This window comes from Podarcis tiliguerta (genome assembly GCF_965153285.1).
Source record: "Podarcis tiliguerta genome assembly, chromosome: 6".
NCBI classification, from domain to species: Eukaryota; Metazoa; Chordata; class Lepidosauria; order Squamata; family Lacertidae; genus Podarcis; species Podarcis tiliguerta.
The window spans coordinates 75,920,815-75,934,202 of NC_139539.1; the positions used below are offsets into that span (position 1 = coordinate 75,920,815).

Sequence of the window (13,388 nt, forward strand, 5' to 3'; positions counted from 1 at the left end):
GCTTGCCTAAAGGCTATCTTGTTCACCGTGGCCTTTGCTGGATGTTGATGATGTAGAATTTTAAGTGATTTTCCCGATTGCTTCATTCAACTTGAGTTTAATTTCATTTGCATATTTTGCATTGCGCTTTATGATATGACTGTACAGCACTGTGCAATGCCCACATAACATGCAGTATTCAAGAATATTAATAAATAAACAATAAAGCATGTTCTAAGTTAATTGTTGCATGCTTCTGTTTTCTGCCATTTTCTATGGTGGGGGAATGGTCATATCTTAGGGATACTTGAGGTATCCAATCTTTATAATTCCAGTGCTAACCAACCTGATCCAAACATCTCCAAGTAATTTGGAGATTGCAGTGTTGCTATCCACCAGATTTCACACTTCTATGTGTGCTGTGGCATAGTTCTTGGCTCAAAAAGTATCAAAAATCCATGCAGAAATGCATATTTTGAGAGAAAATACATTTTTGGCATACATATTGGAATGCAATTTTTAGTGCAGTTTTGAAATAATTATAATAATAATGACAGATTAATATGGAAATGGGTCAGGAGAGACTTATGAGCAAAGATGTGCAGAAGTTACATGGACTTCAACAAGACTGAACCACCCATCACCCTAGGTGGAGAAACAGCTGCTATTTCTGTCTATGGCAGCCTTTCCCAAACTGGTGCCCTCCACATGGTTGGACTACAACTCCTATCGGACCCTGCCAGCATCAGGAATGATCAGGGATGATGGGAGTTGTAGTCCAAAACATCTGGCCAGCATCAGCTTGGGGAATGTGAGGATACATAATGAGTAACAGCAAAGGACAACTTGCGCCTATGGTATATCCCTGTCACTCTAATTACATACCAGCAATTTTACAGACTTTTTCTAATGTTCTGGTTTGACCATATTTGGAAAGAAAAGTTGCAAATAACAGATGCTACTGAATTTTGGAAATGTTTGGAATTAGCAATGGATTTGGGTTCTGACTGAATCATGACAGGGCTGCCCTGGAACACATATTTATGAATAAAGTCATCCCGCGTGCAAAGTCCTAGATAACAGAGAAGACAGAAAGCAGACTTTTGTAAGACCAAATGAAAATTAAATCAAAACTGATGGGATTCACCTATTTGTATTTGCCACAGACTTTAGGCAAGTTTCTGAAAGAGGGGCCCTTTCAGCCAATTGCCTCCATGCTATTCCAAGTGGCACAACTCTGAGGCAAAATCCTTATCACGTTAAATAATTTGAGGCAAAGCTGCATTGAAGAGGTCAGTTCTCAAGGACTGTACCAAAATCAATGGTTACTGGAATATTTATGAGTTTCATTACTCTAATTGCCCCTGGGAAACACAGTAAAATGCTTTCCTAACTAGAAAGTTTATTATCTCTACAGATTTCAGCCCTGCAGGTACAGCTAAATCCTGCATGCCAGACATGAAAACGGTGCCTCATACAATCTGTGTCTCAAAGGAAGCATAGATTTAGCAAGTCAGCAAGTCTTTGGAGGGGAAAAAAAGGGGGGGGGGAGCAAATTAGCATCGTAAAAAATAAAAATAAAATGATGCACAGAGTTCCTCAAGAGAGTACGGCTAGGCTTCGCTTGGATCTTCTCTTCTAAAAGGTATTTCATTTAAAAGCATCTCTTTTATTTCTTTTGCATAATCCTTGCAGTTGGGATCCGGCCAAAACAAATGCAGCAGAGCTCCCATTTGGGAGCAATTTCTCCATCTCCAGTCAGGCTGTGAGATTTATGAGGCTGTGGGATACCGTTCCAAGCAAAGAACTGAAGGGCCTTTGCTACGAGGCCTTTTCGAAGCAGACTGGACTGCTCACGAGAATATATTCTACGGGGAACAATCCAACTTTGAGTAGGCCAGGAGGGTACATGACTAAATAGGTCTCTCTCCCCCCTCCCCACATCTCCAGCTTCTGAAATGTGATTTGTCTGGACACAGCTCAGCACATTTGAGTTTACAGTGCAGAGGGAATATTTACAAAAGTCGATGTTGAGATTTCCCCCTCAATAGGCTTCTAAGGGAGAGAGAGGCTCACAGTCATTCAAAAGATTATTATTATGAGGAGCAGGAGTAGGATTCCTTTTAACCTGGAAAAGTATGGTGTGCTGCACGGCTGCCATACTATAAATGAGATAAAGAGGACAGGATGGTGTGTTCCTCATTCTGTGCACCAAATCTTACTTCAGCACAGGTGATGAAGCAGAGTTCTCCACTACACGCTAGAACAGCAACTGGCTTGGGGGCTGCAGGACAGATCACATGACACAAAATTTCTTGCCACTTTTAGCCCCTCACAATTTGCCACCTGAGGCAGATACCTCAGTCTGTCTCATGGAAAGGCCGGTCCTGCTACTAATCTGCTGACCAATATGATAGCTAAAAATAAATAAAATGCCTGCTAGTTGCACAAACCTCTTGCAGACCTTACTGAGGTCTGAAGGCACAGTCAGACCCTCCAAATGTCCGGATTCTCCAGGGACTGTCCCGGAATTACAAAAGCCATCCCGGTTTCTGATTTGATCCCAGAACGTCCCAGTTTTCCTTTCTCCTCCCCTCCTCGTCTCCGAGAACACTTAAAAATGGTGGGTGTGTACGTGTAGGTGCAAAAACGGAGTCCTGTTTATACTGAAAATAATATTCCTGCACCAAATGAAGGCATACAAAGCCCTTCCTATAATTTCGCAAGAAAAGGTAACCAATCCAGTTTAAATTCTTTCACTACAATGTTTAAGCAGCCAGCTTAATGGTTATCCTGAATTTCTCTGGTTTATGCAGTGATGTTTGAAATGTACATAGATCTGCGCTAGATTTTTGGCAGCTTAATGAGGCATAAACCTAATTCTCAGTGTGACAGCCTGTCATTAGCAAGAATTTTTCTATACTCACTTTTTTCTTGTTTATTAATAGTCAAATAATAATTTTATCAATTAATACCACTCAATACTTCCTCAATTGGTATTACACTAAGCCTTCAGATCACGTCAATCAGATTCACACATCACATAGATGTACAGAAGCACAAGTGACCATGCTTATAATTTTCATGCATCAGCTGTAAGGTGAAAAGCGAAGACGCATCAATCTAGTGAGATTCATAAGCCTCAGGTGATTCTAGAGCTTATTAATGTGCCCCCAAGGGGACCATCAATCCCACTCTGTGCATTAATGCAGAAGTAAATGTTTGGCTTATGGGCTCTAGGACTCTTAGTATACCGTCTCAGTTAACCACTATAATGACTCGTATGGGGAATGGCCATAGCTTAGTGGTTGTGCCTATTCTTTGCTTGTAGAAGATCCCAGCTGCAATCCTGACAACTCTAGTTCAGACTTGGGAAAACTCCTGTCTGAAAGCTCCAGAAGATGGCTAATAGAACTGAGCTACATGGACCAACTGTCTGGCTTTCTATGAGGCAGCAAGTGGTCCTCTTTCTCATTTCCTCCCTCGTCCTTCATCGGTAAAGACCCTTCTCCATCACGAACATCTTCCTTGCCTTTCACCTTCTTTCCACACTACGAGGACCTCATGGTCTTCTAAGGGTATAGCACTTGCACACTGACCAAGCAAAAAGATAGCTAAGGCCAACTCCTTCAGATGTGGTGGCATTCACAAGGGCTTTTTTTCCTTTCTGATGAAGATTGCCCCAATGAAAGTCTCAGCCAACGGGTTTTCCAGTGCATTCTCAGTCACTACCATAGTCACCGTATAGAAAGCCATCACTCGGACACAGACTGTACCAATTGCTGCGTGTGCACAGCTCAGTAAACTCAACTGGTAAGTGCCAATAGGACTGCAGCCAGAACAAGGCTACTAATAAACAAGACAGAGACACCTGCATGCCTAGGGAAAGTTCAAGGTTTGCAAGAATAATATATATATATAATACAACCATAACAACCCAAAACAATCTAAAGAAGAATGAGCATGCTCACCAGCCACAGAATGGTGGGGTGGGTGAAAACATCAGGCAGAGGATGGAATGGATAGAAGCATTCACACCACAACATTGCATTACGGATGCTAATTGTCTTATACTAAAGTATTTACTATGTTTGTGGTATGGTTTTTTTGCTTTCTTTTGCAATTCTCCAAACCTAGGGCCATGTCTTGGGAAGATCAGAATTGCACATTTGAGCTGCAAAATTTGACCCCTGTGGTTGTGTACAAGACCAGAGCAAGGCTGAAACATTGCTGCATGAGTAGGTGCGGCAGCCCACAGCTCAAAGTGGGATGTTTCCATGCCTACCAAGCAGTGGCGGTAGCAATGCATCTGTTTGAAGAAGTGAGAAAATGCTAAGGCACAAACTTGAATCAGGCATTCACTGCCCCATGGCAAAATCCAAAAGCAGAGCACTGTTCTCTTGCATGGCTGAGAGATGCATTCTACAAGAAAGCTGGTATATACAAGGCTGCATATACAGGGGTAGCGGGAGAGAAATCCTATTCTTGCTGGTGATTGCTGGGCCCTCCTATATATTCACAACACATGAATCTCAAGTTCTGTTGCAGTTCTCAACCTGTGGGTCCCCAGATGTTGTTGGACTACAACTCCCATCATCCCTGAGCTCTGGCCTTGCTAGCTAGGAGTGATGGGAGCATAGCTGTCAGCTTTCAGATTTGAAAATAAGGGACCAACAGCCTCAAAAATAAGGGATCAGCAGGCTCACCTGTCCCAGGGACAGTCTACAGGATATCTAACAATCCGGGATAGCAGCGGGAAGCAGCGGGAAATGGCGCTGGAATAAGGGAATTTCCCGCCAAAAAAAGGGAAGGTTGACAGCTATGGATGGGAGTTGTAGTTCAACAACATCTGGGGACCCACTGGCTGAGAAAGGCTGATTTAGGGGAAGCAAGCCTTTCATTCTTCATGCGGCAGGTAGATATTAAACAGAGCGTGCCTTTTGAGATATGGAACTACAATTACGTGAATATTCTGTTGGTTGGACACTCCCCCCCCCCCCTTCTGCAAAAGGCATGGGACAAAGTCTGTACAAATTTTACGCAAGTCCAGCATCGAGCCCCAGAAAATCCTGTTGGCAGTCCTGTTGGCACTAGGCCTGATACAGGTCTAATCGCTGCCCCAGCTACAGGCTGGCATGGCTGTCTGCCTGCAACTCCCCCCCCCCCTTCTACTCCAGCTTACATGCATGGCAGGGCTGCGAATGAAGTAAATGCCCTACTGTTTCTTAAAACCCTGCAAGGCTGGGGAGGAGGAAAGCATTTGAACTCTTTGTTAGCCCTTCCAAGCCACCACAAATTTCTGTCCAAGCAATCTGTGGCCATTTGTGCAACTGAAGCAATACAAGATCCAGAGCCTGGAAAGCTCTTGATCCCAGTTCTTCAAAATGCACAATGGAAATTATGGAGGTTTCATGGGCATTGTGCTCCCTTCCAGCCTCGCTGCATTCAGAGGGGCAGAACACAGTGACAACCAACAGCAGTGCAGCAAGAGAATAGAGGTCCCATTACCATATGCCAATGGCTGCTTATGTGTCAGAGGTGGACTGAGGTCAGATCCAGGCATAAAGGCACTAATTGTGGCAGCCCCATCCTATCTTATTCTGAGGTCAAGTATGCATGCTCCCAGCCACCCACTGCCTCATGTTGCTCACTGGAAAGGATCCAAGCTGTCTTCCCTCTCAACAGCAGTGGCTAATATCTACCCATCCCGGCACCTCACAGGCCACTTCTAATTCATCCTTAATAAATTGTGTTGAAATTCATATTGTGAAAATGTGAAGGATCAGTTTTGAGTCTCTCGAGACAAATAATCTTAATAATTTATGGCTAGGCACCTAGAAAACACAAGCACTTCACACCTTCTAAACAAGAGTGGTTAAGTACACTCGTATCTTGGAAGTCAAACAGAATCCATTCCGGAAGTCCGTTCAATTTCCAAAGCATTCAAAAACCAAAGCGCGGCTTCTGATTGGCTGCAGAAAACTCCTGCACCCAATCGGAAGCTACAGAAGCCCCATCGGACATTCAGCTTCCAAAAGAACATTAGAAAACCAGAACAGTGACTTCTGGGCTTTGATTGTTTGGGAGCCAAAAGGTTCGAGAACTAGGCTGTTCGAAAACCAAGGTATGACTGTACTGTATAGGAAGCCATGGAAGCTGCTGTCAGAATGTAAAAGCTTTCAGAAAGGTGGTTCTTAGGTGGTCCTGGGCATAGTTGAATAAACATTCTTGTAAAAACCTTCTGCTAGGACTCACCAGTCTGGCCTTCACGGTGTGGGGGACATCGCGCAAAGCATGTCGCATGCATGATGTCACACATGTGTGACGCATGACACACACAATCTTGGTGGCAACCCAGCACCTCTGTCTAAGGCATGAGGATAGTGGATGTGCACCTCCTTTAGCCAAATAAAAAGAAAGGTATTCCTCTAGATTAAATGTCTTTAGTGATATAGGTGAACAGAACCGTACTCTTTAATGGAAACAGTGATGTATCACTGTTCTTTTAGAAACAATCTATAGAAAGAAATGTTAAAACATGTGTCTGAGCATTTGAGACAGATGGCTAAGCGCATGTATTAGTAAGGAAGGCATTATCTTTCACTGTAAACAAACTCTCCGATAGCATGAACCCAGCATACCAGTTAAATGCGCAATAAATCTAGTAGAACATGACTCATTACTCACCTCATCAACCTGAGGTTCCTGAGCTTGAGGAGCATTGGGCACAGGGGAACCACAGTCTGGGCTATAATGTTCACAATAGTCATAGGCTGCTCTGGGATCACCGACAATCAACAGCTGCTGGATATCACCCTGCCGGGAAACATAAGATGATTATAAATTAGCAACTCTTGCAGGTCACAGGGAGTAATGAAAAGGAATCCTTCTTCTCTGCAAAACCAGCCTGGTTAAGTAAGATGCATCGAACAGAGGTTTAATTATTCTGCAGAGCCCATTAATTTATCGGAGTAATTTATATTTGTCTATTATGGCTTCAACATGACTTGTTAATGGGTTTCGCTGTGTACAAATAGGTGTTTTATTGGGAGGTGAAATCATTTTGTGGCAAGAGCCAAATGTTTAAGCCTTTATGTACAAAGTGGTTGTATGTAGGCTGCTGCTGTCTTCTTGTGATTTGATAAATGGTAACAATGCCACTCATATATTATCAGACAACTGGGATGAGAGGCGAGGCATTTTTGATGGCTGACTCTTTGGGCAAGAAGAGAGTTTGAAGTTTAAGCAATTACATTTTTTAAGAATTCAAACTGGATTTTAAATAAACTGCAACAGCATATTTAATAGCTGATGGCATGACTCCACCAAAGTCAGGCACATCAAACAGCACAATCCTATATATGCCTACTCAGAAATAAGGCCTACTGAGTTCAGTGGGGCTCCCTCCCAGATAAGTGGTTAAACAAGTGATGCCTAAATCCCACTAACTTCAAGGAGAAACAGTTAAGCATATCCACCGGAAAGAAAGAAAAAGTTAACCTCAAAAAATTTTGATCAGAACAATTAAGCTTCTCTTCTTCCTGTTAAAATATGTTGGGTTTACTTGGGTTGAAACAGATTCTTATTTTGGAGAAACAGCAAATAACAAGTAACAATATAATACACACACAAAATGAAATTAGAAAATGAAAAGAATTGAAAATAAATAGCTAAATATTCCAGTTTTCCAGGCAAGGAAAATGAGTACAGGCAACAGCTGTTTTGTGCAGGGGTTGTGTTCCTGACCCATGTGTGCACTGGCAGAGCACATACAAGCCCGCTTTGCCCTTTTTCCTTCCCCTTTTCTGGTCCAGTATTTTGAACTGAAATATTTTGAACTGAAATCATAGAAAAACCTCCTAATCCTGTTGAAAAGAAGCAAATGCTTTCAACCCCTCATTTCCAGGGTTTTTGACTATATACACAGCAGCAACAAATTTATTTAGGGTGTGCTCGCAAGTTTGTTTGTTTGTTTTTGTTCATTTCAAAGAAGGAAGGGGGCAGAATGACAAGATAGACAAATACAGTCATACCTCAGGTTAAATATGCTTCAGGTTGAGTGTTTTCAGGTTACGCTCCGTGGCGACCCGGAAGTAACGGAACGTGCTACTTGCGGGTTTTGCCGCTCGTGCATGCGCTCAAAAGGATGTCACACACATGCGCAGAAGTGGCGAAATGTGACCCGCGCACGTGCAGACACGCAATCGTGTGTTATGTTCTACTCAGGATGTGAACGGGGCTCCGGAACAGATCCCGTTCGCATCCAGAGGTACCACTGTAAGGGCAAGCAAAAGGTAAAGAGGCAAAAAGCTTGCAAAACAGCCATAATATGAGAAGTCAGTAAGTCAAAACAGGAGAATTCTGTCGCAGAGAAAAAGACCTGTGCCAAAGTGATTAGTGGCAGAGGAGATCTGGAGTGCTTTGGGCAGGATGACTCCTCCTCCTCCTCCTTGTTTGTGCACTCCAAAGTAGCCCCTGATCCCCATATATATATATATATATATATATATATATATATATATGGATCAGGATATATATGGATATATATATTGGATGCAACAAAGTCATAAGAAAGAGACAAATGTCGGCAGAAGAAAAAGGCTGGAGTGGATCTGCAGCTTTTGCCTGTGGAGAAGGGAATCTCCTCCTCCCTTGCTACCATAGCTGGAGAGAATCACCCCAGTGCCACTTCCAGAGCCAGAGCCAGGCAGAAGTTGCAAATCTATTTCATATCCATTCCAGCATTTTTCTTCTGCCTCTCTCTCTCTCTCTCTCTCTCTCTCTCTCTCTCTCTCTCTTTCTCTCCCCATTAGTTCCCTTGATACTAGATATTTATTTTTTTTGAAACATTAGGATGTGCCTGGGCACACCTATGATGCCCAGTGTAGACTTGTACACCATGTACAACCCCACTCTCCCCACCCACCTTCCCATCAATTCCATGTCTTGTGCATTGGTGTGCATTAATCCGTAGTGAGTCAGCCACCCTATTAGTGTGCCAGAACCTGTGATCCTAGTAATAGCTGCCAATATGCCACATGCAAAGCCCTCTTCACATTAACCTTTCTCTGTGTGGTCATGTAGCCATCATGTGAAGGAATTTACACATGCACACCTGCTCTCTGAGGTCTCAAGATTGGATGACCCTTGGGTCCCTTCCAATTCTACGACTCTGTGATTCTGTGATAAATCAAAATAAAATCATAAAGCAAGGCAGGGACTGCATCACTGTCAACAACTGGCCTCAGTGCATTAAGTTCACTGTTGGACTGTGGCCACAACAGCAACCAACCACCTATCACAAGTTAGGCTACAGAAAGAGAATAATTTTTGTGAGAGCTGGAAGTAGTTTTGCTTGCAATGGTGTGCAGAAGTCCAACATTCTGAATCGAAATGTGGCTGAAAGGGAGCAGAGATAGGATGCATGCAGACACCAGAAGGAATAAACCCTCTTTCAACCTGCTTTCAACACCCTTTTAAAAAGTTGCGATAATGACTGACGCTTCCCCTGCATGTTGTGGGAATATTAATGAAATTTTTACTTGCATATTAAAAACAGACTTAGCTTCGCTACAACACCCGAAAAGCAATGAAGAAATCAACCCCTGGGCTATTATTATGATTTGTTCTGTATTTAATCCTCTTGTTAATCGAGCGCATAGAAGACTAATGCTTTAATCTTATTTTACTTACACTGGTGCAATTGACTCACAGTTATTCCTATTACCCTTTCCCCCATTCGGATGTTTTATAATCTAATAATCATCCAGAAGCAACAGACAGTACTTTACAGTCACGCTTAAGATTCCTTGACTTTAATTATGTTTGCTTATGAATACTGCTTCGGCTGTTCCAAAGTGATGACTTTTAACACGATCATTCTTCCCCCCACCCCTTCCTTCACATTCACATACAGCTTCAGAAATATACATGAACTGAACTGGAAAAGCTACAAGCCTCTGCTTGAACATTTTCTCCCTCTTTCTTTTGAGAGGAGGGAGAGGAGGTGGGGAAGGGGGTTGTAAGCTGCGATTCCTGCTTGAATTTTTATTCATTGGGAACTAATCTGAAATTCCTAGGGGGCACGATTCAGGACACATCGCTCTGCTAGCATTTAAGCCAGCATGTCAAGTATGTGCAACCCTATGTGCAGGTTCACACATGCATTCTCATCCCTCAGCAACAACAGGGAGGTTCACTCAAAGCCCCTCCTGCGCTGAGAGACTCTTCCTACACCTGGGCCAATGTGGGGCCCCTTTCCTGATGAAATGTGTAGCTGGTGGGGTTGCAGCTGTGCAGTGTGACCCACTCACATTCTTCCAGCTCACGGAGGAGTCTGAATGAGTTCCCTTCATGACGCCAAGCGATGGTGCCCACAGCGAAGAGGCAGTCACAAAAATAACACCGCCGGCAGAACTTCATACTCACCCTTCAGATGAAAATAGGGGCGTGTCTCACTCCCCCTCACCAGCTGGCCCTCCCTGACCCCCCATTATTGTGTCCCCCACCCACAGAGCATTTCCTGTCATTTTCCCGACACCACTTCACCAAGGTGACACAGCACACACAGTGCCAGATTTACTTATAAGCTAAACAAGCTATAGCTTAGGGGCCCACACTCTACTGGGCCCCGCAAAAAAATTAAAGGAAAAAAACAACTGGATGTACATTTCCAGAATATAAGATAAAAAAACAAATGAAATAAAATCCACATACAGCAACAGTGTTTTGTGTTGTGTAGGCTCCTGTGATGTAAGTTATGGGCCCCGCCTGCTGGCCTGCTCCCTAAAATATCACTGGTTGCTCATTTCTATATATAGGGTGCCTACATTCTGCCTGGACTGGTTGCATGGCAACATGTGCAAATGGCTTTAGATACCTATTAGGTCCATAAATTACCATATAGCATATATTCAACACACAAAAACAGCGACAATTTGTTGTTGACAAAGGACAGCTGGAAGGGCCCCATTACCTTCAATAGCTTAGGGCCTCATCAAACCTAAATCCGGCCCCGAGCACACACACCCTCCACCGGTCCTGAGAAAATGCTTTAATCCCAATTTTACCTTATTCTTTGGTAGATTTACAAAAAAGGAAAAAACACACCGATAAATAATTTTTAGAAAGGGCCAGGTTTAGACATGGATGCACAAAGTATTAAAAAAAAGGGGGGGGAGAGAGAATCAAGACTGCTTGCACTCTGCTCCCTTTCATCCTGCCCTGAGAGGCCTTCCCCACAGCCTCTCTGGGCAGGATGAAAGGGAGCAAGGTTGGGCTTCAAGCTACCACAACCTCTCCTCCTCCTCGCCCAGTCTCCAGCAGCCGCTACAAGCTTTCCAAGGGAGCGGTGGCCATGGAGAGACAATGGAGAGGTCAGAAGATGCTCCCTCACAGCTGCTCGGGGCAAGCGCCAGCTTATCCTTGTCCCTGAGCTTGGCAGTGGCAGCACTGGTGGGGGAAACAGCAGAACAGCAGTGGCGTAGCGTGGGGGGTGCAGGGGGGCCGGCCGCACCGGGCGCAACATCTGGGGGGGGGGCACACTCACACTCGCATCTGGGGGGGGGCACACTCACACTCCGATCCGAGCCGCCGGGTCGCCGCCCACTGTGGAGGGGAGGGTGCCAGGCGTGTGGTGCGGTGCGGAGAGAGAGCGAGGGACTATCTGGGGGAGGGACAGTGCAGCGGGGGGGGGGCGCAAATTACTTGCCTTGCCCCGGGTGCTGACAACCCACGCTACGCCACTGGGAAACAGGGACATTCCAGGATACAATCAGAAGCCGGGAAAGCTTTCATCATTCTGGGATTGTCCCTGGAAAATCAGGACACTTGGAGGGTAGGGAACTTTCACATTGTCAGACTCCATACCCTCCAACATTTCTCTAATGAAAACAGGGGCATCCTATTCCATAATAAAAATAATAAGAACTTTTATACCCCACCCATCTGACCGGGTTGCCACTCTGGGTGGCTTCCAACATATATAAAACACAATTAAACATTAAAAAAACTTCCTATGCAGGGCTGCCTTCAGATGGCTCGCTTAACTCCATACCCTCCAGCATTTCTCTGATGAAAATAGTAACCCTACCATACCCTCCAACCATTCTCCAATGAAAATAGGGATGTCCTAAGGAAAAGCGGGATGTTCTGGGATCAAATCAGAAACTGGGGTGGCATGTGGAAATCAGGGACATCTCTGGAAAATAGGGACACTTGGAGGGTCTGAGGCTCCTGGTCTATATTCCTCTGCCCCATGCGGACAGCTGATTTAGACTTTTCAGCGTAACTATGTCCACAATGCTGCACAAACACAGTCTCTTAATTTGTGTGTTAAAGCCTTAAAGGGTGCTAGCAATGAGGCCACATGGACTAGACCTGCTTGCCAGCACCATCCACTATTTGTATGTTCAGTCAACAAGTGAGGCAGTTCTGTGCTCATACTGGTGTCCACACCAAAGTTTTCCCTACACGAGGGGGAATCTGCAGACCAGAATCTGCTCTTGCATGAAGGAGCCCTGCTTGTACAGTGGACCATGTACACAGGCCCTTCACACGTCGGTTGCATGGACAGCGGAGGGCGTTACTTTTCATTTTTTAAACCCAAAGCAGTTTATGACAGTGGATTTAAATGGTATCAACACAATAAAGCAATTGTGTTCAAACACAGATGTACAGACATTTTGTTTCATTGTTCATTTCACTTTTAATTTGTATACCGCCATTCTGTATTACTATAAAGAAGGCTGTTTACAAGCTGAAGAAACAACAAAATAGACAGCAAATATCAAACACGTAATAACAATCTCATCCGATACAAAAAAACCCTCACAGTAACTTTAAAATAAACGACTTTTATCAAATGAAGCAATATAATCCATTAGATTAACTATAATAGTAAACAGTAAAATTAAATACCAGCAAATAATAATTAACAGCTATGTCCTTCCCCACTTCATTGAACTGCTTCAATATAACTCTGCAAACTATTAAAACAAAATTTCCATTAAAACAACTACTTGCTTAGCCTTGAAATATATGTTAAACTGGAAGTGTAAGTCTCTCTCTCTATATATATTACCGCTCTCTCTAGGTATTCATTGTTCTGGAATATTTCTCCTGGAATTTGGGTGTTTCACTTATTTTTCATACACAGAACAGGGATAGCCAAAGCGGTGGCCTCCAGAACTTGCTGACCTTCAGATGTTGTCCTGTCAGACCCAGGCAGTATCGCCAATGGTTAGAGATGGTGGGAATTGTAATTTGAAACATCTAGAAGGCACTACTTTGGCTATGCCTGTTCTAACATGATAAAAGGCCGCCTTTCAAAATACAGTGGTACCTCAGGTTAAGTACTTAATTCGTTCCGGAGTGCGTACTTAACCTGAAACTGTTCTTAACCTGAAGCA

General features: G+C 43.8%; 1 protein-coding gene across 4 annotated transcripts in view; it reads right to left on the minus strand.

Annotated features, from left to right (window-relative positions):
* Positions 1 to 13,388, minus strand: part of COL11A1 (collagen type XI alpha 1 chain) — a 263,565-nt gene that overhangs the window by 172,754 nt on the left and 77,423 nt on the right. For all 4 annotated transcript variants that reach the window (XM_083445146.1, XM_083445147.1, XM_083445145.1 and 1 more), the window contains exon 5: positions 6,667 to 6,795. In XM_083445146.1, coding sequence (XP_083301272.1) covers positions 6,667 to 6,795 — 129 coding nt within the window. The remainder of the gene's footprint in view (positions 1 to 6,666; positions 6,796 to 13,388) is intronic.